Genomic DNA, 25984 nt, shown 5'->3' on the forward strand with positions numbered 1-25984 from the left:
TTTGGTTTTTTGCTGAGAACATTCACATTCTTTAAACGTTTTGAACGGTGCTCCTTCAGCTTTAGTAATTGAACTCTAGTTGAACATGATTATTTTCCAGTAAAGTGGCCCTAGATCTGATATTAATCAACCGTTTCTTTCTATTTATATCATTGCTATCCAATTCATGTAATAAATAAAGAGAGGTTATTTATTTGATGAGATGCTTACATTTGTGTGAAATGTAGTGAAGAACTGTTACGGTACTGTTACGGTAGCTTTGTAGAAATAATAATTATTATTAAACAAAACTTAAATTAAATGCTGTAAATCACCCCGAAGACTTCTGCTACTGCTAATATTGTCAACATGGTAAATATTGTTGTCAATATATTTGCAGTAGCAGAAGTCTATTGACAACATGGTAAATATTGTTGTCAATATTTGCAGTAGCAGAAGTCTATTGACAACATGGTAAATATTGTTGTCAACATTTGCAGTAGCAGAAGTCTTCGGGGTGATTTACAGCATTCAATTGGAACTTCGTTTAATAATAATTATTCTTACTATCGTATTTAATAAAACTTTTAAGAGAAAAAATATTGTTATTCTTTAAAATAAAAATATTATTACTAACTCATTGTATATTATTAATTTATTCTAAAAATATTCATATTCTTTGATGTGGCGACGTCCGTTTCGTGCTGGTATTGCACATTTTCAAGCCAAACAGAGACTGAAGTATTTAAAGTTATGAGGGTAGACTCCCCTCCACCCCCACTCCGACCAAATTTCACCCTCATAACCTTAAATACTTCAGTTTCTGTTTGGCTTGAGAATGTGCAACACCAGCACGAAACGGACGTCGCCACATCAAAGAATGTGAATGTTTTTTCACTTAAAAGTTTTATCAAATACGATAGTAAGAATAATAGTGAAAACAAGATGGATAACCAACAACGAATAATTATTCATAAATCAGCATTTGAACAAATGCAACTTCTAATTTATATCCATCTGTAGCTTTATAAGAAATGAGTACTGTGTTTGAGAATTGCTTTGTTGTATTTTAATAGTAAAAGAACAAAAGTCCAACAACATCATTTGGATATTTTGTTGATAATGAATCAAAACTATATTTTCAAACTATATTTTTAAGTATTGAATGCTTTTTCAATTGAATTGAATTGAATTGAAAATTTCTCTATTCATCAAAATGCACAAAATACATCTGAACAGTGTCAAATTACAACAATAATTATTAATATCGTCACAATCTATAATTCAACATCACATATTAGAATCGAATAATTTTGTTAATATAAAATCTTATCTAACTGAATACGATTTAGTTTTGTTAATTTTCCGGTGGCATATAAGATCTTATATTCAACCCTATATGATACCATTTTGATAGAGAAATATTTGACGGGACATAATGAACCAAGCTTTAGTAGCTTTTTATCAAATAAGTGGATAGTGAGTGGCGAAATTTTATAGAGATAGAGATGGATGAGTTATATGAATCTTAATAGTGTTTTGTATGAATCACTCCTGTAAAAGCATAGGATAAATATAGCATTATAGTTTGAAAGATTCCAAATATAAGATGAATGGAAAGTTGAAAGTTACTAAGAAATAACTTTGTAAAGAATAAAGAAAAAAAAGAAGTAAAAAAAGAAAAAAATAAGTAAAGTTGTTGAGAAGCATGAACAGAAAGATTGATAACTTATTAAGATAGATGAATATTATAAAAGATAGCAGATTTTTATGCTGTCTTTTCTGTATGGTTTTTGAAAATAATAATAATTGAAAACATTTTTATAGAAATTTAAACAAAAACAGAATTAATATAAACAACACTTGATTAATTTCCTACAGCAATGTATTTTAGGCCGTCTGCCAACTTTTATGCTGTCTTTTCTGTATGGTTTTTAAAAATAATAATAATTCAAAACATTTTTATAGAAATTTGAACAAAAACAGAATTAATATAAACACTTGATTAATTTCCTACAGCAATGTATTTTAGGCCGTCTGCCAACTTTTCTGTATATAATATAGTGGGAAATTAGTTTAAGCAATATAAAAACTTGTAGTAGGTACTCTTTATTATTAAAAACTTTAAAATAATATTGAAGGATAGATGAATATTATATAAGATATCAGACTTTTATGCTGTCTTTAAAAATAAAGGGTACTACAAGCTTTTATATTATTTTTATTAATTTGTACAAAAGTAGCCCATATGAGTGAAGAGTTTTTATAATAGTGGGATTACATTTTTAGACTGAGCACCGACGTATCAGGAAATGACCACATTGTTTATACTCGTATTATTATGAGTTTGATTTATATATATATTTGTTCCATTTGTGCAAGGGTCGTCCATACCTGGATAAGAGGGAAGGTGAAGGGCTGAAGGGAAACGATCGCTTTGAAGGATATTCCCTGGATCTGATTGACGAAGTAGCCAAGGAGCTGGGTTTCACCTATGAATTCAAACTGGTCCCTGACAACCAGTACGGTTCTCTCAATAAGAAGACCGGCCAGTGGAATGGTCTCATCAGAGAACTCCAAGAAAGGGTACAAATACCATGATCAATTATTAGTTTCTCTTACATCACTAATATCTTCCTTTAATTCATATCACTAATATTTTGTGAGGTTAATCAATATTATTTTCTATGACTCTCAGATTCTTATATTTTAATGATCAACCAATGATTTATTTTGAAATGGTCTCATCAGGGAACTCCAAGAAAGGGTACAAATTCCATGATCAATCAGTTTCTCTAACATCACTAATATCTTTCTTTAATTTATATCCCTAATAATTTGTGAGGTAAATCAATATTATTTTCTATGACTCTCAGATTCTTATATTTTAATGATCAACCAATGATTTATTTTGAAATGGTCTCATCAGGGAACTCCAAGAAAGGGTACAAATTCCATGATCAATCAGTTTCTCTAACATCACTAATATCTTTCTTTAATTTATATCCCTAATAATTTGTGAGGTAAATCAATATTATTCTCTATGACTCAGATTCTTGTATTTTAATGATCAACCAATGATTTTGGAATGGTCTCATCAGGGAACTCCAAGAAAGGGTACACATTCCATGATCAACCAGTTTCTCTAACATCACTAATATCTTTCTTCAATTTATATCCCTAATATTTTGAGAGGTTAATCAATATTATTTTCTATGACTCTCAGATTCTTGTATTTTAATGATCAACCAATGATTTTGAAATGGTCTCATCAGGGAACTCCAAGAAAGGGTACAAATTCCATGATCAATTATTAGTTTCTCTTACATCACTAATATCTTTCTTCAATTTATTTTTATATCACTAATATTTTGTGAGGTTAATCAATATTATTTTCTAAGACTCTCAGATTCTTGTATTTTAATGATCAACCAATGATTTTGGAATGGTCTCATCAGGGAACTCCAAGAAAGGGTACACATTCCATGATCAACCAGTTTCTCTAACATCACTAATATCTTTATTTAATTTATATCACTAATATTTTCTGAGGTAAATCAATATTATTTTCTATGACTCTCAGATTCTTGTATTTGAATGATCAACCAATGATTTTGGAATGGTCTCATCAGGGAACTCCAAGAAAGGGTACAAATTCCATGATCAATTATTAGTTTCTCTAATATCACTAATATCTCTCTTTAATTTATATCACTAATATTTTGTGAGGTGAATCAATATTACTTTCTATGATTCTCAGATTCTTGTATTTTAGTGATCAACCAATGATATACTTCCCAATTTCACCTGACACTCTTTCTCTAATCCACGTATTTTCAAGGAATGAACGCATATTCAATTATATAGTTTATGAGACAATTGAAAAATTTCTTCTTTATTCCCAAATCCATATCTCCTTGTGAAATAAACATTATTCGAATATTTGGTTATTCATAATTTCTTCTTGATAATAATTGTAATTTTGTTTGCATTAAGACATGTGTTCAAAAAGAACAAGATACAATGATATAAAATAACATCAACTATCGTCTGCCAACTTTTCTGTATTTTAGTGGGATTACATTTTTAGACTGTGCACCAACGTACGGTATCAGGAAAAATACTTCTAATACTTTTGTGTATGGTAAATTGAAATAATAATTAGAAACATTTTATAGACATTCAAACAAAAACAAAAATAATATAAACACTTGATCAATTTCCAACAGTAATAATTTTCAGGTCGTCTGCCAACTTTTCTGTATTTAATAGTGTATTACATTGTACGGAATCAGGAAAAATACTTCTAATACTTTTGTGTATGATAAATTGAAATGATAATTGGAAACATTTTATAGACATTCAAACAACAACAAAAATAATATAAACACTTGATAAATTTCCTACAGTAATATTTTTCAGGTCGTCTGCCAACTTTTATGTATTTAATAGTGTATTACATTGTACAGTATCAGGAAAAATACTTTTAATACTTTTGTGTATGATAAATTGAAATGATGATTAGAAACATTTTATAGACATTGAAACAACAACAAAAATAGTATAAACACTTGATAAATTTCCTACAGTAATATTTTTCAGGTCGTCTGCCAACTTTTCTGTATTTAATAGTGTATTACATTTTTAAACTGTGCGCCGACGTGTCAAATTGGAAAAATGAGGATATAATTAAGAATATAATCTTCTAAAAACTAAGTTATATTGTATCAAAATGTTATATATTCTATCATCCCAATTGAATAATACTTCTAATAATGAAGAAAACCTCTTATATTTTACTATAGATTATGAGTTGAATTATTGACATTAACTTATTCAGGTTATACTACTGAATAAGTTATTCTCCAGTTTTAATTTTATTCTAGTTTTATTCTCCAGTTAATATTCTCTATCTAGAACAAAGTTCTACCCGATTCAATGTCTAGCTTACTTGAATAATGTATTCAATGATACAAAAGTGATACAAAAGTCTGTACATACCAAACGTCTTTTACCAAAGTACATTGTACTTTCAATATTATGAATCAATAATATTTTGCTGCTATTGCTGAGGAGTTTACAGCCTCACTATTATCAATTATTTTTTAATCCTAAATTTTGGTCGATACATTTTTTGACTTGAGATTGTGTGTGAGTCAAATCATCAACATTTCAACTCAACTTCAAAGTCTCTAAACTATTGTCTGTCTATTTTAGTAGGTAGACCTCAAAGCAGTTTTGGGCGATTGCCTAGTGTTGGTTTTTACCTGAATTGTATGTATTATCAATGAAAAATTATAGCCTGAATAAGTTTATTTCATAAAATAGAATATCAGTAGGTCCCTTAAAAATTAAAAAAATAATAAAACAAGAATATGGTACAAATCGTAACGTAACTACCTACTTGTTATTAAACTTTATTGTTGATAATAATATAGTGTATGTAAATTATGTATCTATTTTGAAGAGACAATAAATCAAGTACTACGGTAGTTTCGGTGATCACACCATTGTTTTATTATTTTATAAATTTTAAAGGGTACTAAAATTCTATTTTATAAATACAAGAAAGTAGCCCTGAATTCATACATTTTAAAGTTCATTTCAATAATAACTCATCATTTTAGAGAAATTCAAGAGGTTTCCTTTATTATTAGATGTAGGCTATTATTCAATTGGAATGATAAAATAATCATGTTGATATATAACGATATGTTATTATATTGATACAATATAACCTAGGTTTTAGAAGAATTCATAATATTCTTAATTATATCCACATTTATTCTAAAATCAGAAATTCAAACAACCCATTAAATAAACTATAAATATAGCAACCCACTTAAAAATAAAAATCAATTCATCCATCAAGGTTTACTACTGCTATATTATTACCATTTCTTTATTCTCCTGAATATGTATTGAAATAATGATGATTTTATCAATGTTTTTTTTTCTTACAGAGAGCTGACCTTGCAATTTGTGATCTTACAATCACCTATGACAGAAGGAGTGCTGTTGACTTCACCATGCCATTCATGACTCTGGGTATGTATTTGTGTTGATGACAAACGAAGTAAAAATAAAGTATTTTCTCCTGTATCCAATAACTCCAATTAATAGGAAACTGGAGAATGTGCTGATCAATAATTATCCTTTTCCAGTTCTTTATTACGATTCTCTAGAATTGTTTTCTCAAATAGAATGAAGTATTCTAACTAATGAATAAAATTTACCAGGAATTAGTATTTTCTCTTTTAGAATAAATTCAATCAATAAGAAACTGAGGCATTTGATCAATTATAATTTTATAATACATCTACCATTCACTAACACAATAACTCTCTAAAATTTAAAAAAAAACTGTGTAGAATTTGACAACAGATGTGTGTTTTTATTTAATCTCTAGAATTATTTTGTCAAATTTTAAATATAATAGATAAATAAATATAATTGTATTGTCATGAAACATACATGGTATGAGCAACGTCTAATTTACAAATTTTCAAAATATTATAAAGTCAATAGTTTACATGAATAACATATAAATCTTAGTATCCTTCTAAATTATTTAAAAGTTGATCTTTTAGATTATTTGAAAGATGTTTTTTAAATTTATGTCCGAAACATGTTTTGATAAAATAATTTAAAAGGGTAGGCCTACTAAGATATATATTCTATTTATATTAAAAGTAGCCCTAAAGAAAAAAGACAATAGTTTACAATGTAATATTGAATACTAGGTATTACTGCTATAGTGAGGTCCACGTTATAATGACAGTATTTGATCAACTTTGGTTTTGCTATCCTTGTCTATCATTCGACAAAGCCGGAGGTACTATCCTTTTCTAGGTCCGCAGCGATGCCAATTATGTTTTTGACAGTGTAGAAATATAATTAATTAATGAAGAGAATCGGCATTGCTATTCTTCTATCTTTATCCACTGCCATTATAACATGGACCTCACTATAGTAATTCACATTATTCAATGAATGAATGAATTAATTACTGTAATGAGTGAATGAATAAAGTTTTATTCCCAATAAGCTTAATTCAAGAAAATGTAAAATACATGCATATCAAAAAAAAAATAAACAAGTTTATAATAAACAGGGCTGCATGGTAACGAATCACAAACCAAATTTATTTCTACAATGTTGTTTTCCATCACGAACTGCTTATTATTAAATCACTTTTTGCTATTAGAAAAAACGACTAGCAGTGATTAATTCATTTATTGTAAAATATCTGACTGCTAGTCATTTTTTCTAATACCAAATTTAATATTACTTATTGAGAAAAAAAACAATCCAGCACGTAAGATGCAACTTACAAACCGCTGGAGGGAGTCTTAACACACTATTTCAATAAAGCAATAGAATGGACTGAAAAAAGAGTGAATAAAAAAAAATAGAGAGATTAAAAATAAATCATTTTTGGGCTATAATAAAAATAGGAAATTAGTATTTAATTATTATTAAAGGGATGATGCAAATTAGAGAAAGCCAAAAAATATTAAAAAACAAACAAAATAGAGATTCAAATTGTGTGAAAAGATTAATTTATTGATTTATGTTGACAAAAAAGAAAAAGAACGGTAAGAACGGTAATCTACTAAAGTGAATAAGTAAATCATCATCAATCATCCCTAAATATTATTGCCCTGTTTCTTTTTCAGGTATCAGTATTCTGTACAGTAAACCAGTCAAGCAACCCCCTGATCTCTTCTCATTCCTGCTTCCCTTTTCACTTGACGTCTGGATCTACATGGCAACTGCGTATCTGGGTATTTCACTGCTTCTATATTTCCTTGCAAGGTCAATAATATTATTCCTTATTCTCAGATTATTCTATTTTCAATGTTGAAATCAACTCTTATCACATTATTCAATGAATGAATGAATGAATTAATTACTGTAATGAGTGAATGAATGAATAAAGTTTTATTCCCAATAAGCTTAATACAAGAAAATGTTAAATACATGCATATCAAAAACAAATAAACAAGTTTATAATAAACAGGGCTGCATGGTAACGAATCACAAACCAAATGTATTTCTACAATGTTGTTTTCCATCACGAACTGCTTATTATTAAATCACTTTTTGCTATTAGAAAAAACTACTAGCAGTGATTAATTCATTTATTGTAAAATATCTGACTGCTAGTCGTTTTTTCCAATACCAAATTTAATATTCCTATTGAGAAAAAAACAATCCAACAGGTAAGATGCAACTTACGGATCGCTGGAGGGAGTCTAACATACTATTTTACTAAAGCAATAGAATGGACTGAAAAAAGAGTGAATAAAGAAGAAAATAGAGATTAAAAATAAATCATTTTTGGGCTGTAATAAAAATAGTAAATCAGTATTTAATTATTATTAAATAAGGGATGATGCAAATTAGAGAAAGCCAAAAAATATTAAAAAACAAACAAAATAGAGATTCAAATTGTGTGAAAAGATTAATTTATCGATTTATGTTGACAAAAAAACGGTAAGAACAGTAATCAACTAAAATGAATCATCATCAATCAATCCCATCATCATCATCATTAATCATCCCTCAATATTATTGCCCTGTTTCTTTTCCAGGTATCAGTATTCTATACAGTAAGCCTGTCAAGCAACCCCCTGATCTCTTCTCATTCCTGCTTCCCTTTTCACTTGATGTCTGGATCTACATGGCAACTGCGTATCTGGGTATTTCACTGCTTCTATATTTCCTTGCAAGGTCAATAATATTATTCCTTATTCTCAGATTATTCTATTTTCAATGTTGAAATCAACTCTTATCACATTATTTACTGAACAATATAAGTTATTATATGGTTGGTAGTTTGTCAATCTCGGGCCACTCCCATGTTTCGGATGGACACGTTAAGCCGTCGGTCCCGGCTGCCTAAAAAGCAGTCGTTAGGTCATGTCAGAGGCCCTGAAAATGATCAGTTGCGACCTGAAAAATCTGACACCAACTGGTGCCTCCTCTGGCTCACCTGAGCCAGCCAGGTCACACGATATTATTATTATTATTATTATTTTAGTTTGTCAATATGTATATATAGTAGATAGATGTTTAAATGTTGTGTTATAATCTCAGACTCTATGTAGACAATTATTTATCTATTTCATTGACAGTCCCAAATCATAATTATAATATGATTGGGAGAAGACAACATGCATAGCCCAAAACTGTCCTCTCCCAAATTTTTACTTTGTCTTTCTCCCAATATGTGTATTTCATGAGAAAGTTGACGTTTCTTGTACTTTCCTTGTCCTGCTACCTTTGGAAAAGGAAGTATTGCTTTAAGGCTGATCGGTAAACTTTTTTTATTTAAATTGGATAATATTTTTCAATATAATTGTTGAGATCTTTATAAGAGTGAGAAAAAGTGGCAACTGACATTTTTAAGTGGTCTAATAAGCGAGTTATGGGTTGTTGAAAGTGCTAACTTTGTTTTCTTCCCACATTATAAACTGTTTCGAATTTTCCATTGGAGATTTTCCAATACATTCGGTATATCATTGGCTTTGTTCTAATATGTTTTTTTTTTCGCGATTTATGCCAAAATGAACAAGTTATTGAATTTACAAAAAATGTTACTTTTTTATTTATGAACAATATGAAGAATAAAATGTTTTAGTTTGGAAAGATAAATTTTTTAATTTTTAAGAAAAGTTCTGTTAATATAGTCGAACCGTTTATGATCTGGAAAGATTACGGAGTTAGCACTTCAACGACCCATAACTCGCTTATTAGACCACTACTTAAAAATGTCAGTTGTCACTTTTTTCCACTCTTATAATGATCTTCACAATTATATTGAAAAAGATTATTCAATCTTTTTCAATAGTAAAAAAGTGTTTTTCAAAAATAAAAAAGTGTACCGAACAACAGCCTCAACAAAAGCATAAATTTATCTTGAATTAATGATTTCTTAACGTTTTGATGCCTCCTGAGCCGAAAGAAGTGTTTTTTCTACTTCTCTAGTTGAATCTTGAGACTAGAAGTTGATCTCTCATATTCTACGTTCATAAAATCATTTATTCATGAATAGGTAAAAAAGTAAATTCGTATGGCTTTTGTTGGTGGGGAGTCCCTTGCGGGAAGGTCCCACCGCCTGAATTTATAATTTAAGCCGTCAATGGGCCTTACGACTGTCATACTTCAGCCGGGACCAATTTTATAAATAGGTACCGTAACATCAATGATGAGTATTTGATACTTATGCCAACTCAGTGATAACATAGATGAAGGATAAGCATAAGCTTACACTATATTTCTTGCCTCTGGTGATAGTCACACAATAATAGCTCAAATGAAAATTTCTCTTTATATTACTCAGTGGATAATTATATTTTTTTATATTAATAAATTCAATCATATGGTAGGCTACCTTGAATTATAGTAGTATTTGCTTATAATCTTCACTAGTCAATTGCTCATAATTGATGGGCATGTTGTCTTTTATGCCAACTTCGGCTTTCATATATGCAATAGATTGATCAGCTACAATAAAAAAGTATTGACATGAAGCCTCATATTTAGGTTTCACTGAGGTAAACTTTTATGAGTCTATTTTCATGAGATGAATAATTTCCTTTTTATCAGATTGAGAGGAAAAGATAATAATTTTCTCTTCCTCTATTGAAATATATTTGGATGCTCAAGTGAGTATCAAATAGTTTCCAATCATATATTCATAAAAAGGCATAAGCGCATATATAAGAATCCATTGTAGGTAGGTCTTGATGCTTGATATAGGCATAGAGAAACAATAGCGAAGTAGATATCCCATGGTATAGGGAATTTATGTCACAACTTTTACTGTTATCTCAAGCCGATTACTGTCGACTATTGTCAATTTTTACTGTTTTGTTGGGGTGATAGTGTATGAACGGCACAATTTGAGAGACTACCAGCGTCACACAGCTGCAAAGGGAAGAACTACGTGAACTATCGGCTTGGGATAATAGTAAAAGTTGCGACATAAAAGCCCTATACCATGGGATATCTACTTATGCTATCGTTTCTCTATGATATAGGGCTGTCACATTACAAGTACAGTATCAAAATTCACCTAGTAAATGATAATAATAATAATATAGGCTAGTAATTAGCATTATATTAAACTTAGTAGATAATGAGTAAAAGAAATAAAGGATATATATTATTATTTCAATTTTCATTATTCTTTCTACATGGACATGGTTCTGTATAGTTCAATTTAATTAATAGTGGACTTATTATTATTATTATTTATTTATTAGGATACAGAGAACTTATCATTAAAATGATTGGGGATTGATTGGAATACGTGGGCATGCTGGTTTATTCACAGATATGTGATTCAATATAACTTAAATGTCAAAAAATAAATGTGAAAATATCAAAATGAAAAACAGATTGAAATTACTGAGATGTTGCAAATTATTCAAATGCAAATGAATTAATAATAATTATTATTTAATGAAAATTCAAAGTGAATGTTGTAATTCACCCCGAAGACTTCTGCTACTGCAAATATTGACAACAGTGTAAACAGCTAGATGGAAATTCGATGAGCGCTACTATTCAAAAAATATTTGTCAGCCCGGGACACAAATTATCATTATTTTGTTCCCGGGCTGAAAAATAATTTTTGAATAGTAACGCTCATTGAATCTCCATCTAGCTATTTACACTGTTGTCAATATTTGCAGTAGCAGATTTCTTCGGGGTGAATTACAGCATTTACTTTGGATTTTCGTTTATTATAAACGAAAATAATTCTAATAATATATTAGAATTATAATTCTAATAATATTATTATTAGAACAAACAACTATTGAACATTATCTATCAAAAAACTTTCTTGTTTATAATCATCATTGTGGAACAAAAATTGTCGAAAATTATAATCAATGTTCACGTTTAACATTTTTGTCTGCAGCTTCCGATAACAATGTGGTCAATTAATTCATAAATGTTGTCATCTGGGCAGAACTTATTTAGCAGGACATCTGGATTAACATGCTTCAATTTTTTCTTAGAATAGAAGGTATTTTCTGTAACTGATTTTTGATGGAAGAGAAACACATAGAAAGATAACATAGATCTACTGAGGGAAACTAATTTTAGGATAACATACCATCAGCCTAACGTTTTCATAGTATCAACTGTATAGAACACTATATTATTAGCTCAATTCATTTGTGTTAGTCTGTAGTCTTGTATAATATAAATTTATTATGTGGCGCGCTTGAGACACTTGGATCTACGGAATCTCGAATATTAAAAATATTCCAGTATTCTTGAATATGTTTGTGAATTTGATGTTTCACAAACCGTTTATCATCTTTTAAGTGATGCTTGATTGACTTCTGCTTTTCATGAGATTCATTCTGAGGCTACCAACATATGCCTTACTCAATCCTTACCAATTACATATATATACTTACTCGATCTCATATCCCAATAAATAAAGAAGCATTCACGAATTATTTATCCTGAGTAGTTGGGTTACACATTTTTTGACTCTCAAACTTTCTTTGAGGCACGACTATAGTGAGGTCTATATTATAATGGCAGTAATTGTTGAACGTTGGTGTCCTTGTCTATCTTCCAACAAAGCAGGTAGCGCTATCTTCCTCCACCTCCGCAACGTTGCCAGATACTTTTCTATCAATGTAGGAATATAATTAATTAACAGAATATTCAATGTCAATTTATTATGACAATTTACTATTGAATCATTTAAAGATATATTTTATCGAGGATAATTAATCATTTTTAACAAGAATTAACAGTTATATTACATCAGATGTACTCAGTTTAATATGACAATTTACTATTCAATCTTTGAAAAATATATTTTATCGAGGAGTAATATATTATAAAATTGATCATTTTTGACAAGAATTAACAGTTATATTACATCAGATGTACCAGTATATTGTATATTATATCATATTGTATGATATGTTGTATCAGCCATATTGAATAGGAGTGAGTCAGTGACAAGGGAGAGAGTCGGCAACGATGATCTCCCATCTTCCTCCAATGCTATTCACACTGCCATTCCGTGCACTTCACTATAGTTCTGGTATTTATCCCAGTATCCTTACCTTATACCTTATACGCGGGTTTTCACAGCCTTCCCGGCTGTTTCCCGCACTCAACACGCCATCTGCCTCTATCTCCCCATACGTCTTGTTGGATGCCCCTGCTCACCATAGCCTCTTCTATGTTTTGCTGCCAAACCGTTCGTGGTCGTCCTCGTTTCCTCCTCTCAGCCGGAATCCACTCATATACCTTCCTTGGTATGCGACTGGGGCTCATTCTTCTGAGATGTCCTTACCACTGGAGTCGTTTCTCCTCTCCTCATTCACCACTGACCTGCCCAATTTCATTTTCCCCCTTATAACCTCATTTCTCACCCTATCTCTTAAGATCAGCTGGCAACATTTTCTGCAGTAATTCATCTCCATACACAATAACAGTGTTTCAATGACAGCTGTGCTGAATAATAAATTCTATCTTTCCGGCTCTAAATTTTGTAAAATAGCGTGTAAATGTTTCAATTATCAGTGATTTGAGTGTGATATTTTTGTTTCCTATCCAGTTTCTCAATCTTAAAAATTCAAAATTCTTAGTTTCAGTTGTTTTTGAGTGAAAAAAACTAAATTTCAGAAAATTTGAATCATAACCTCATTTCAGACTTTTAAATTATCTAAATTTGGGAGAGAAATAGTACAAGGAGTATCCTTAGTTTTTCTCTCCCATTCAGTGCTTCTTGTAAAAATTTTAATAATGAAATAAATAATATTTACTCTGTTGCATATCCATACTTTTTCACTATAAAATTGAACTTGAATTTAAAAAAACACTCTTATGGAGTGAAAATGCATTGGCAGTGACGATCGTTTCGACCTGTTGTTGGTCATCATCAGACTGTAGGAATTTACTCTAAATTAGAGTACTTACTCTCTGATAGAGAGAATTTACTCTTATCATTTTCACTCCATAAGTGTTTTTTAAATTCAAGTTCAATAATATTTATTGAATGAAAAAGACTAAGAAATTGTCAAAAAACCACTGATTTTTTGATAATTGAAAAGACCGGTTTCGGTTATTACACCATTGTCAATCTCTGATAAACTACTAATTTCTTAGTCTTTTTCATTCAATATGAATAATTACCACAGTATCAACTTCTCAACTACACAAAAAGTCAATAATATTTGTTTCAGTCTCTTATCCCAGTATCCTCAAGAGTAATTGTAGGAAACTGATAAAATTGAATAAAAAATTGAACACCGATAATAATTCAACTCAGGTTCCTCGATATTATTATTCAATTCAATTGTTTAAAACCCTTCGATTTCGATTTTTTTTTTAAACTTTCTACTATATTCTCCAAGTGTCTCTAGCAGTTTAGTGATTATCATCCTAATACTAGACAGCTTTGTCAGTGTCATAGCTAACTTGGCTGACTGTACAGTGTAGCGTAGTGTAGAGGGTGTTGCAACGTTGCATGCGGCTGGTACGTTGTTGCAGATGCTCTCCGTATGAGTGGGAGAACCCCCACCCTTGCAACCCTGAACCGGAGGAACTAGAACTGACCTTCAATCTGCCAAACTGCCTTTGGTTCGCAATCGGCTCACTCATGGCTCAGGGATGCGATCTTTTGCCAAAGTAAGACCTCCACATTCGAAACTACCCACTTCCATCCACATTGAATAATTCACTGACATTTGGTTACATCACGCTTGCGCCAGCTTGCTTGCGCCACAGGCATGTAGCTGCCTGCTTGCTCTTGCATGCTGCTCCAAACTAACAACTAACCTTTTCCTGGATTGATCGAATGTTGTAGCATTGGGTCCGTTCTGGGTACATAACCGCTGAAAAGTTCTGCGTCCCATGGGAACAATTTTGACAGGTTTTAGTTAGGTAACTAGGAGGAGTTGGGTGGAAAAACGACCTGAGTCAAGAAATCAGAGTCATAAATTGAGTTTGAAATATTTAGTACACATCTTCATTATTTAATCAGAATGCAATATTCTTGCAAGTATTTGAACTTTATTGATCTTCTTATACTATTTTCAATGCTATTATTCATAATTAGCCAGTAATCCAAGGCTAATTGATCGGCAGCTTGTCAGCTGAATAATTTCAGGCTTGCCACACAAACAAAATATGTTCACAACTCACTCATTTTTACTTTCCTTGCCCTATTACCATGGGTAAGGAAAGTATTGCTTTCCGAAAAAAATAAGGTACCCCAATTTCTAAATTTCTATACGTTTCAAGGTCCCCTGAGTCCAAAAAACTGGTTTTTGGGTATTGGTCTTAATGTGTGTGTGTGTGTGTGTGTGTGTGTGCGTGTGTGTGTGTATGAGTGTATGTGCGTCTGTGTACACGATATCTCATCTACCAATTAACGGAATGACTTGAAATTTGGAACTTAAGGTCCTTTCACTGTAAGGATCCGACACGAACAATTTCAATCGAATGCAATTCAAGATGGCGGCTAAAATGGCGAAAATGTTGTCAAAAACAGGGTTTTTCGTAATTTTCTCGGAAACGGCTCCAACGATTTTGATCAAATTCATACCTAAAATAGTCATCGATAAGCTCTATCAACTGCCACAAGTCCCATATCTGTAAAAATTTCAGGAGCTCCGCCCCATCAATGCAGATAGATTCCCAATACAAGAAGATTCAGATATAATTGAAACAAAAAAAAAATCAAGTGGAGTAGATTGAGCATGAAAATCTCTACAATTAATGTTCAGTAGCATTTTCACCTAAAATTGAAAATAAGCTTTAAATTCGAGAAAATGTGATTATTCAATTGCAAATTATTGTTGATTCTATTAAATCATTCACTATGAAGAGATAGCAGACCTCATGTGTGTATCCAGCGTTATTGCCCTGTCACCAGCTGGCTCAAATCTTTAAATAGTAGACTTGAGATGCGCGGGAACACTAGCGTCAGGTGATCAATTTTCATAACGGCAAGGAAAGTTGTGTGAGTGCGCCACATCAGATTTTTTAAGATACAACAACATTTTATGTACCAATCTGTTCAGAATTTGATGGCGGATAGAATGAAACGTGTTGCGGAAAAACGACACGAGTGGCCTCGGCTCGTTTTTCTACCCAGCTCCTCGATTTCGGCTTGAAATTTGAAACATGAACAACCTATACTATGGGATATCTACTTATTCTATCTATTCTATAGGGTTATAGTCAAAATAAAACTAAATTGATTCAAGTCGTATTGTACTTTGTATAATGATGGTCTAAACCTGAAGATATTCTTAGTTGGGAGGAGCGGAGGAGCTCTCTGGACTGATCACAAGTCAACGTTGGACTCACCCAAAGGAAAATTCTGTAATCAAGTAGTATTGTACTGATGTGTATACTAAGTAAGTCATATGTATGGGAAACCTTCAATAAGTTGGAGACTTTTGTAGATATAATACTGTAATTTCCAGGATAAGTTATTGGTCGAATACTCTACCTTTTGACGCACAACTAAATTTCAACCCCTCATAAGGGGGTGACTTAGGGGTTGAATATTTTAAATGTATACACCCATTATGTGGTACATCAAAGGCCTTTCTAGAACAAGGAAGATAAAATTGAAAAAAATGTTCTACGATACTTGTATCCAAAATGGCGGCTGATTGAAGTTTTAGTTTTTCAAGAAATGAGGGGTTGTAAACTTAAATATGAATGTAAACACGCGCGACTGCTGCATTAAAGGCTGCAGATAGTCTATTACTGTAGTCTATATGTCAACTTTGAAACTACTTTTTAATTTGATGACGTGGCGAAGTTTGGTCAGTAATGTCCACTCTACCATTCAACCACGACTAAGTAGTTAGCCGCCTGATTATCCAGTTGTGAAAAAAATTCAAGATACCCAAATTTCAAGTTTTCTTTACGTTTCAAGGTCTCCTGAGTGGAAAATTGTTTCTCTTTTTACACAAGAAGTAGACGCTTGAATATTTATATCATATACATAGATGGTGTATGATACAATTTTCATCTTTGAAGTGAAATCCTGAAAAGTAATCAATATATTTAAAGGTGTGTACAGATATACGCACCGCGAACATGAGCAATTCACTTTTAATCAGCTGACTATATCTGTATTTTTGACCGAGCGAAGTGAGGTCAAAGATTCAAGTCGACGGTTTTGGCATTTCTCTTAATGTTTAAATGTTTATATGTCTATAATTTTGTTTTTATGTTGCGCATTTACGGCGAAACGCGGTAATAGATTTTCATGTAATTTGACAGGTATGTTCCTTTTTAAATTGCGCGTCGACGTATATACAAGGTTTTTGGAAATTTTGCATTTCAATAAAAGGAAAAAGAAGCCTCCTTCATACGCCAATATTACCGTAAAAATCAGACTATAGAATTATTCATCATAAATCAGCTGTCTAGTGGACTATAATAGTACCCGTTCAAAAACATAGAACATCTTGAAAATGTATCTTTCCATTAACGTTAGTAGACAGTTGACTATAATACTACCCGTTCAAAAACATCGAACATCTTGAAAATATTGTATCTTTCCATCAACGTTGTAGACAGTTGCAGCCAGACCTGATAACAGCGTTCACACTCACATTCCGGGACGACACGTCACGGTACGATATAGGACAGAAAGCTCTATGTTTATTTAGGATTTTTTCTAGACATTTTTAATTGATAAATTATTTATTAGTTTTTGAGACAACATAACAATAGGTCAATGTAACTCACTGAGCGCGAGGTCTACTGTTCACAGAACTACTAGTTACAGAAACAGTAAGATACAGGTATAAAAAGCTTGGCATCAGCTGATTAAAAGTGAATTGCTCATGTTCGCGGCGCGTATATCTGTACGCACCTTAAGGTTCCAGGATTTAAAAGGCTAACACCAATTTCAAGTTTTCTTTATACGTTTCAAGGTCTCCTGAGTGAAAAAATGATTTTTTAAACAAGAAGTGAACGTTTTAATATTTATATCATATACATAGATGGTGTATGATACAATTTTCATCTTTGAAGTGGAATCCAGAAAAGTAATCAATATTTAAGGTTCCAGGAGGTAAAAGGCTAACACGCTGTGCTATTTACACTGCCGGCTGCATGCTACCACTCAACAAGAAAATTCCAGAGCATGCCAACATAATATTTTCTAACTCCCAGTGAGACAACCCCCTCGACCAGAACCCCTCCCCCCACACAACCCACCGATCGCCTGCCACCTTCACTAACCGATAAGGCTCAAGCCACATGAAGCGTTTTCAGACGAGTCAGGAAGCTCTCCAATTCGCTGATTATCAGCTGATTGGGATAGCATTCGGAAAAACGCTTTATGTGGCTTGGCCCTAACTGTTCACAGGATCTCGCCCTACGAATGGAACAACCCCCACCCTTGCAACTCGAACCCTACCGAGCTTGAGAACACACTTACCATGAAGAACCTAATTTGGCACAATTGCGGATCAATCATGCAACAAGGCTCTGATATAGCTCCACAGTAAGCCTTTTAATTGTCTACTAAAACTCCTCAATTACAACTATAGTAAGGTACACGTTATAATGGCGGTTTTTTATTAAAATTGAAGTTTTTTAGTTTATCAGGTTGATAGTTTGACACCTTGTGAGACCGGACTCCCCGATAGTGTAGCTAATATAGCTATGGCGATGGTGTAGCTATTCGACAAAACATTGCCTATCATTTTCTAGCTCCACATCGTTTTTAACAATGTAAAAATTCAAATCATCAACAATAGTTATTTGTGCAACTAGTGCGCAAAGTGACAGTTTGCTGCACCGAAAGAAACGTTTACAAAGAAAGAATGGTTTCTTGAGTGCAGCAGAGGAACTTTGCGCACGTATTTCACATTAAGTTTTTCCTACAGTTACCATTGAATATGAAAAGTGGGCAATTATGGGTAAAATTGCCTGAAATGCATCAAATGTTTTTCTGTGTAATTTTATTAATGATAAAAACCTTAATCCTAAAATCCTAAAGTCCTCGTTGTCCTTGGTTATAATATATAATGTAATAATTAGCGCGTTGTGCTTCGTTGCACCTCTGCTCACTATAGCAGCCACAGCAGTCACTGTTACCAACTTCATTTTGATTTTGCTGCACTGTTGCTCCATATAACCTACTAAGTATTTTGCGTTGCCATGTTGCAAATCTGGAGTGCAGAAAAATTTTTCCCGCACTAGAGCGGAAAAATGATTCTTTGCGTTCTGTAATCAGTGCAGCAATGGCCACTTTTCAACGTAACTGTAGGAAAAATATTTATCTCAATTGTAAGATCAAACTCCTTGACGAATGAAATATAATAATTGTTCAATGTTGTTTTCAATCACAAATTGTTTACTATTAAATCACTTTTTTTGTAGATAGAATGACTAGAATGGCTACCAAAAATGGTGCTCAACTACCAGCCAGTAGGCAAGAGATCCCGAGGCCGTCTAAGGAAAAGATGGGCAGATATGAGGTACGGAACAGGCAGAGATGCCTAAACCCTGAAAGAAGAAAAAAACTAGAAGAGAATGACTAGTAGTCAAATTTCTTCAATAAATGAATTTATTCACTTACATCTTCCTGGTTGTCAAATATATTTGATTATTTCAAGAATGAGCTGTTGGTATTACATCAGATATTGATATCAGTATATCAGCTACCTTCTATGGAAGGCCGAGAATCGGCTGCGCTGTTCCTCTATCTTTTTCTACTGCCATTTTAACGTTGACCTCACTTTAGTTTCTCTCTCCAATAACTCTACACTCTTCTTAATTTCTCCAGATGTGCATGCTCTACTTGTTTATTTTTTGATCTATGTATATTTATTACATGGTTTCTCCTCCTAGCAGAATAATGGACAGTTCATGGATAATTTGTGATATTGGAAGATGGACGACTAATGGTATTTCAAATTATAGAAGAGGTTGACAAATCAATGAACGTTGTATGCTGTTTTCTTCATTGTAAACTACTTAGGAGTGTAACGCATGTATCGGTCACTATTATTATCCTAATAATTTTATAGATTCTTGTCAATCCTACAAATTGATAGACTATCGATTATCAATCGGCTTTTGAATATCATTCAGATAACCTTGCAAGATGTACACAGATTAAATATTGGAATGAGTTTTCAACTCCATTTTTAATTTTCTGATTTCTTGAGTACTGTATTCTATTTGTTCTTTATGGATTAAATCTTTAATCTTATATTATATACTGGTGAGCCCTCTGGCTGGAGAATACGCTCATGCCTATTGTACTGATTTAATATTATAATTCCACAACTTGTATTTATATGAATCAATAGAACTTTATAGATTCTATGAGTCCCATGACTTTGAACCATCAATGATTCTAAAAATAAGCCAATTCTTGAGAAATTATACTCAAAAAATCTCTCTCATCAACACTCTACTTGAAGAGAGATTTGATTTGATTGAGTACTTTATGTAGATTACAATATATACTGGCTTATACACTTATATACAGCAATAGCTTACAATACAGCAAAATTATAGATGAATTTACATAATATAGACTAAGAAAATAATTATTGAACTGTATATGATATGAAAAAGCAATTTGGTAATATAATAACTATAGATAATTATATTGTTATGCATCTAAATAAATTTGCGGAGCTTTGGACATATCAATGTCCATTCTTCGGAAAGAATATTAAAAATATCCTCCCCAGTAACTCTACCAAGAGACAGAGAGAGAGAGAGAGAGAGAGAGAGTGAGTGAGAGAGAGAGAGAGAGAGAGAGAGAGAGAGGAGAGAGAGAGAGAGAGTGAGAAAGTGTGTGTGTGTGTGTGTGTGTGTGGTGTGTGTGTGTGTGTGTGTGTGTGTGTGTGTGTGTGTGGTGTGTGTGTGTGTGTGTGGTGTGTGTGTGTGGTGTGTGTGTGTGTGTGTGTGTGTGTGTGGTGTGTGTGTGTGTGTGTGTGTGTGTGTGTGTGTGTGTGTGTGTTGTGTGTGGTGTGTGTGTGTGTGTGTGTGTGTGTGTGTTGTGTGTGTGTGTGTGTGTGGTGTGTGTGTGTGTGGTGTGTGTGTGTGTGTGTGTGTGTGTGGTGTGTGTGTGTGTGTGTGTGTGTGTGTGTGTGTGTGTGGTGTGGTGTGTGTGTGTGTGTGTGTGTGTGTGTGTGGTGTGTGTGTGTGTGTGTGTGTGTGTGTGTGTGAGAGAGAAAGTGTATGTGTGAGAGAGAGACAGAGAGAGACTGAGTGAGTGTGTGAGAGAGAGAAAGTGTGTGTGTGTGAGAGGGAGACAGAGAGAGACTGAGTGAGTGTGTGAGAGAGAGAGTGAGAGATAAAGTAAGAGACTGTGTGTAGAAGAGACGGAATGATAGAGAATGCCAGAATCATGGTGTGAGAATAGCGGACCAATGGCAGCAAGTCATGCCTCCCAGCTACCCATACTATCTCCTGATTGGTGGATTGGAACGCCTACTGGTGTAGTTCTCAATTCTACCTGTAGGCGGCTCCAGCTACTGGGTTGTAACTGTACACTCCATAACATTTCTGACTCTAACTCCCGATTGAAAACCTGTTTAACAGTGATTTATCTATTGAGCCCCCTGGGCTGGAGAACTCGCTCATGAACTATTGTGCTGATTTCAAAATCTACAACTTTTAATGATATCTGATTTTCCAGTTCATCAAGTTTTGAATTCGTCAAGTCTTCAGTTTGTTTTACTTTGCTTGAGAATAGTCAAGATAAAATCGTCTATTCAACGGTTTTATTTTCTTATACTTTTTATTCTTCCTACATCTTCTTATCCATTATTTATACTATAAACTAATTAAGATATTGGCGTATACATGAACCGATGTATGGGAATCAAAATACATGTTTGACGCACCATCGCTTCTGAACTACTGAACTGATCAAATTGCAATTTTGCATAAAGATTCTTAATTTATTGAGGATAGTTGTAGGCTTATTTTCATATTTGTTACTCAATTGACTATACCTTCTATAGTTGAAACAAATTTATTCAATTTATGATACAAAGTTTACGTAAGATTAGAGGCCAATCAAATCATTTTTTAATTGTGGATTATTACAGTTGTTGATACTTTTCATATCATCATGGAACTATAAAAACTGAATTCAATACAGAGTGTCTGATAAGTCACTCCCTATTTTTATACTGCTATATTTTCTTAATTCATGAACCAATTTTCTTAAAACTACATTTGTTTGTTAGAGCACTGCTTGAGGTTGTGTTTAACACCAATTTTCATTTGTTTCAGTTTGAAAATGCTCCCTCTCTTGACTGTGGAAGAACGAGCCGAAATAGTAGCTCGTTATGAGGTCTCGGGATCTGTGGTGCGAGTTCAAAGGTGGTGGAAGGCTGGAAGAGGGATCCATGCAAAACTGGATGTAAAAACTGTTGAAAATTTTCATTTCAAATTACTAACAACAGGGAGTGTCGCAGATGTAAGACGATCAGAAAGACCATCAACGTCAAGGACAGCAGAGAATGTTGACAGAGTTCGTGAAATGTTCATGAGGAACCCTAAGAAATCACTGCGTCAAGGATCTCGTGAAAGTGGTATTTCACGTTACTCTGTTGGAACGATTCTCAAGAAAGATCTCAGTTTTTTCGCATCCAGGGCTGCATGGATCCCTCGTTCAGCCCTCCACCACCTTTGTACTCGCACCACAGATTCCCAGACCTCATTAACGAGCTGTCATTTCGGATCGTTCTTTCACAGTCAAGAGAGTGGGCATTTTTGAGCTGAAACAAATGAAAATTGGTTTTAAACACACCTTCCAGGAGTGCTCTATCTATTTGATTCAAAATTTGCTCATTCATCTGAGTATTGAAGAGCGTAAATTGTATTTTGAAAAGTGAAAGTGACATAACCAACATTTTGATTTGGAAAGTTTAGTATAAATTGGGAATGGGACAGTTTTGGGCATGAGCCTGTTGTGCCTTTCCACATGTTGAGTATTTGTGCACAATGTGATAAATAAATGTAGTTCTAACAAGATTGGTTCATAAATAAAGAAATTATAGCTGTATAAAAATAGGGAGTGACTTATCAGACATTCTGTATTTGTGCGTTAAACAAACCCTTGCGAAGCACAGTCTTATATACATATATTTTTTGCCTTCTTGCTTGTCTTAATAGATTGATTCATCCATCCCTGAGTATGGAGCTCTATGGTAATCATCTTCAAACGGAGATTTTTCTACAATACTCTCTAGGTTTCAGTATTCTTGCCTAATTATTATATGGTATTCTTGAGTACAACTCTTCAAACTACTATTCCATATTATTGTCCTGATACATTGTCATCATCAATTGCAAATATTGCAATTTGATACAGTATCACGGTGTGAATCGAACAGTTGTAACATTGAGAGCAGTTGTAATTGGTCGACGTTTGCCCTGAGTGTAGGGCAGTTTCGACGAGACTATGCGCCGGCATGTGGTGGTTCTTCACACTGATCATGATCTCGTCGTACACGGCCAACCTAGCTGCCTTCCTCACCAACGAACGCATGGAGGACACCATCGAGAGTGTGGAGGACCTCGCCAAGCAGAACAAGATCAAGTACGGTGTGCTCAACGGTGGATCCACCGCTAGCTTCTTCAGGGTAAGTTAATTGAAGTGATTTCTGTTTCAATTTTAAATCAAGATAGAATTAAAATAACCTGCCATAGTCCAGTCAACATAGAAATAAAAAAGGGGGTGTGCTTGCAATTTATATTGCAGCTCTGATTTTTTATTCATCATTTGGATACATGTGAGAAGTCCAGAACAAACTCTTCATGCAAAATTTCCTTGTGCTATATACAGGTTGTCCAAAAACCTCGTATTTTCGGTTCATTTTACAGTTTCCAGCTATCTCCGCCAAATCCAGTGATCGGACAGTCAAATTTGCTCCCGCCTTTTTCAATATTATAAAACTCTGAATGAAATGAGATTATTCTGAACTCTCTATCTTCAATGACTACTGAGTTATGATTTTTCAAAAATGCGTGAAATTTCAAGGAAGAAAGAAATCTTGATGATGTTTAGTATTTGATCAACAATATATTATCCCGATTGTTACAATCCAGGTGTACAATTAGAGGTGGGCGTAATTTTGTGCTCTATAGTTTGAGACTAGATAGAGCGCTCTATCTCATATAGATTTCCAGGTACACCTGACAACAATGCTCCTTGTATTGTGAAAAACGCCTAATTTTCAGCTTCAACCATCATCACCATCTATATTGTCCTCACAGTGATACTTTGCACAATGATATAAGATCACGAGATTATGTTCTATGAGAATCACCCGTTAGATGCACTTCATTTCAGTATTTCCCAGTGGAGAGGTGCGCTTAAGGACACCTCAAGGATAAAAAATTCATAACTTTTGACACAATTCTTGGATCTCATTCTTCTTGGCTCATCAAGGCGGTTCAAAATCATGCATCACAAGTCAAATTCGGTCGAAAATGGAAATTTTATTGTTGAGTGTACTTAAGCCCATATTCCCACACACAAAAAATGTCCAATTTCTATAAGATTCTATGTCCAAGTCCCTCTGAGCTTGTTGCTTGAGAAACAATAATTTTTCACACATAACCATTGACTGTGTTCTTCAGCACATCTTGTTATTCTAGTTGAGCTTCGTCTTACACATCTGGATTGAAGCCTATCTGTGAAATAACTCAAACAACAAAAAATACTGTTTTGCTATTATAATAGGGCATGGTGTAGTTCGGGATAGGAATGTGAACATAAAAACACTTTACTTACATGGGCTACTTTTGAACAATTTAATAAAAACAATATAATAATCTTTTCAATTGAAAATGACTCAAGCTAGTGTTGAAACTAGTCGTTGTAATATTTTAAAGTCTTTAAAAAATTGCATGGTTGCCTGTAAAGTTGGTATACGGGCGAAAGTTTTACGTGACAACGACTTTGGGTGGTACAATAATTTTAATGTGAATATTCATTCCTATAGTAGGAAGAATGATGAAATAATAGTAACAATTTAAAACATTATTATTTATACAAAGAATTATATCCAAAACATTAATTTATACAAAGAATATCGCACTGAATTTCATATTAACAAAATTTTATTTTTACCTTCACACATCCTCAACAAAATCACTCTGTCTCTCTCGCTCTTAGGCGGGCTAACTGTGCTTGATTCAATTTTTTACATAGCAAGTCGCGCTCATTTTTTCAAGTTAAACAAATTATTATTGGCTGAGAAACGATTTATACTACTTTTGTGATTGAAAACTACCACAACATTGTGATTACTACAACATAACCTATTCACTTATACCTATTATACTTACACTTATACCTATTCACTTATACTTATTCACATAACCTATTCACTAAGTAGTGGCGCAGTCGCAGGAGATTGCTCCGTTTCACTCTCTCTCCAGGTGAATGCCTTCGGGTTGCTGCTGCGTTGCTCGCCACTGCTCCTATTCGTGCTCTTTCCAGACGACCGTGAACCGAAACGAACGCTCTCACTCGCTCTTATTGTGAGCGCATAACGTGGGAACGTAACGCAGTTTCTTGAAGTGTCACCCGGCAAACCAATTTATAAGACGTTGTCACGTCAAAAAATAAAGGATACTACAAGATTTTTATACTTTTTTTATCAATGTGAACATGTAACATGGATGATGATTGGGTAATGGAATCTACCAATACTATGGAAGCTAATAAATATTTCATTTGAATTTGAATTGTTCAGGACAGCAACGTAAGCATGTACCAGAAGATGTGGAGCACAATGGAGTCAGCGCAGCCGTCAGTGTTCGTGAAGAGCAACGACGAGGGTGTGGAGCGAGTGCAGAAGGGCAAGCGCACCTATGCCTACTTCATGGAGTCCACCTCCATCGAGTACCAGATGGAACGCAAGTGCGACCTCGCGCAAGTCGGCACTCTGCTCGACTCCAAGGGATACGGCATCGCCATGCCTTTCAGTAAGCA

At 33.3% G+C, this 25984-nt stretch overlaps 1 protein-coding gene across 6 annotated transcripts in view; it reads left to right on the top strand.

Moving 5' to 3' along the window:
• The window catches only part of LOC111054418 (glutamate receptor ionotropic, kainate 2), a 56669-nt gene that overhangs the window by 22834 nt on the left and 7851 nt on the right, over positions 1 to 25984 (top strand). Inside the window, exons 9-15 of one of the 6 annotated variants that reach the window (XM_039429168.1) lie at positions 2362 to 2565; positions 5943 to 6027; positions 7659 to 7797; positions 14521 to 14658; positions 18371 to 18508; positions 23426 to 23624; positions 25746 to 25977. In XM_039429168.1, coding sequence (XP_039285102.1) covers positions 2362 to 2565; positions 5943 to 6027; positions 7659 to 7797; positions 14521 to 14658; positions 18371 to 18508; positions 23426 to 23624; positions 25746 to 25977 — 1135 coding nt within the window. Of the gene's footprint in view, positions 1 to 2361; positions 2566 to 5942; positions 6028 to 7658; positions 7798 to 8576; positions 8716 to 14520; positions 14659 to 18370; positions 18509 to 23425; positions 23625 to 25745; positions 25978 to 25984 lie in introns of all 6 variants that reach the window. The other 5 variants (XM_039429169.1, XM_039429171.1, XM_039429170.1 and 2 more) reach the window with 5 other exon arrangements.

Source organism: Nilaparvata lugens, chromosome 5 (assembly GCF_014356525.2).
Source record: "Nilaparvata lugens isolate BPH chromosome 5, ASM1435652v1, whole genome shotgun sequence".
Classification (NCBI taxonomy): domain Eukaryota; kingdom Metazoa; phylum Arthropoda; class Insecta; order Hemiptera; family Delphacidae; genus Nilaparvata; species Nilaparvata lugens.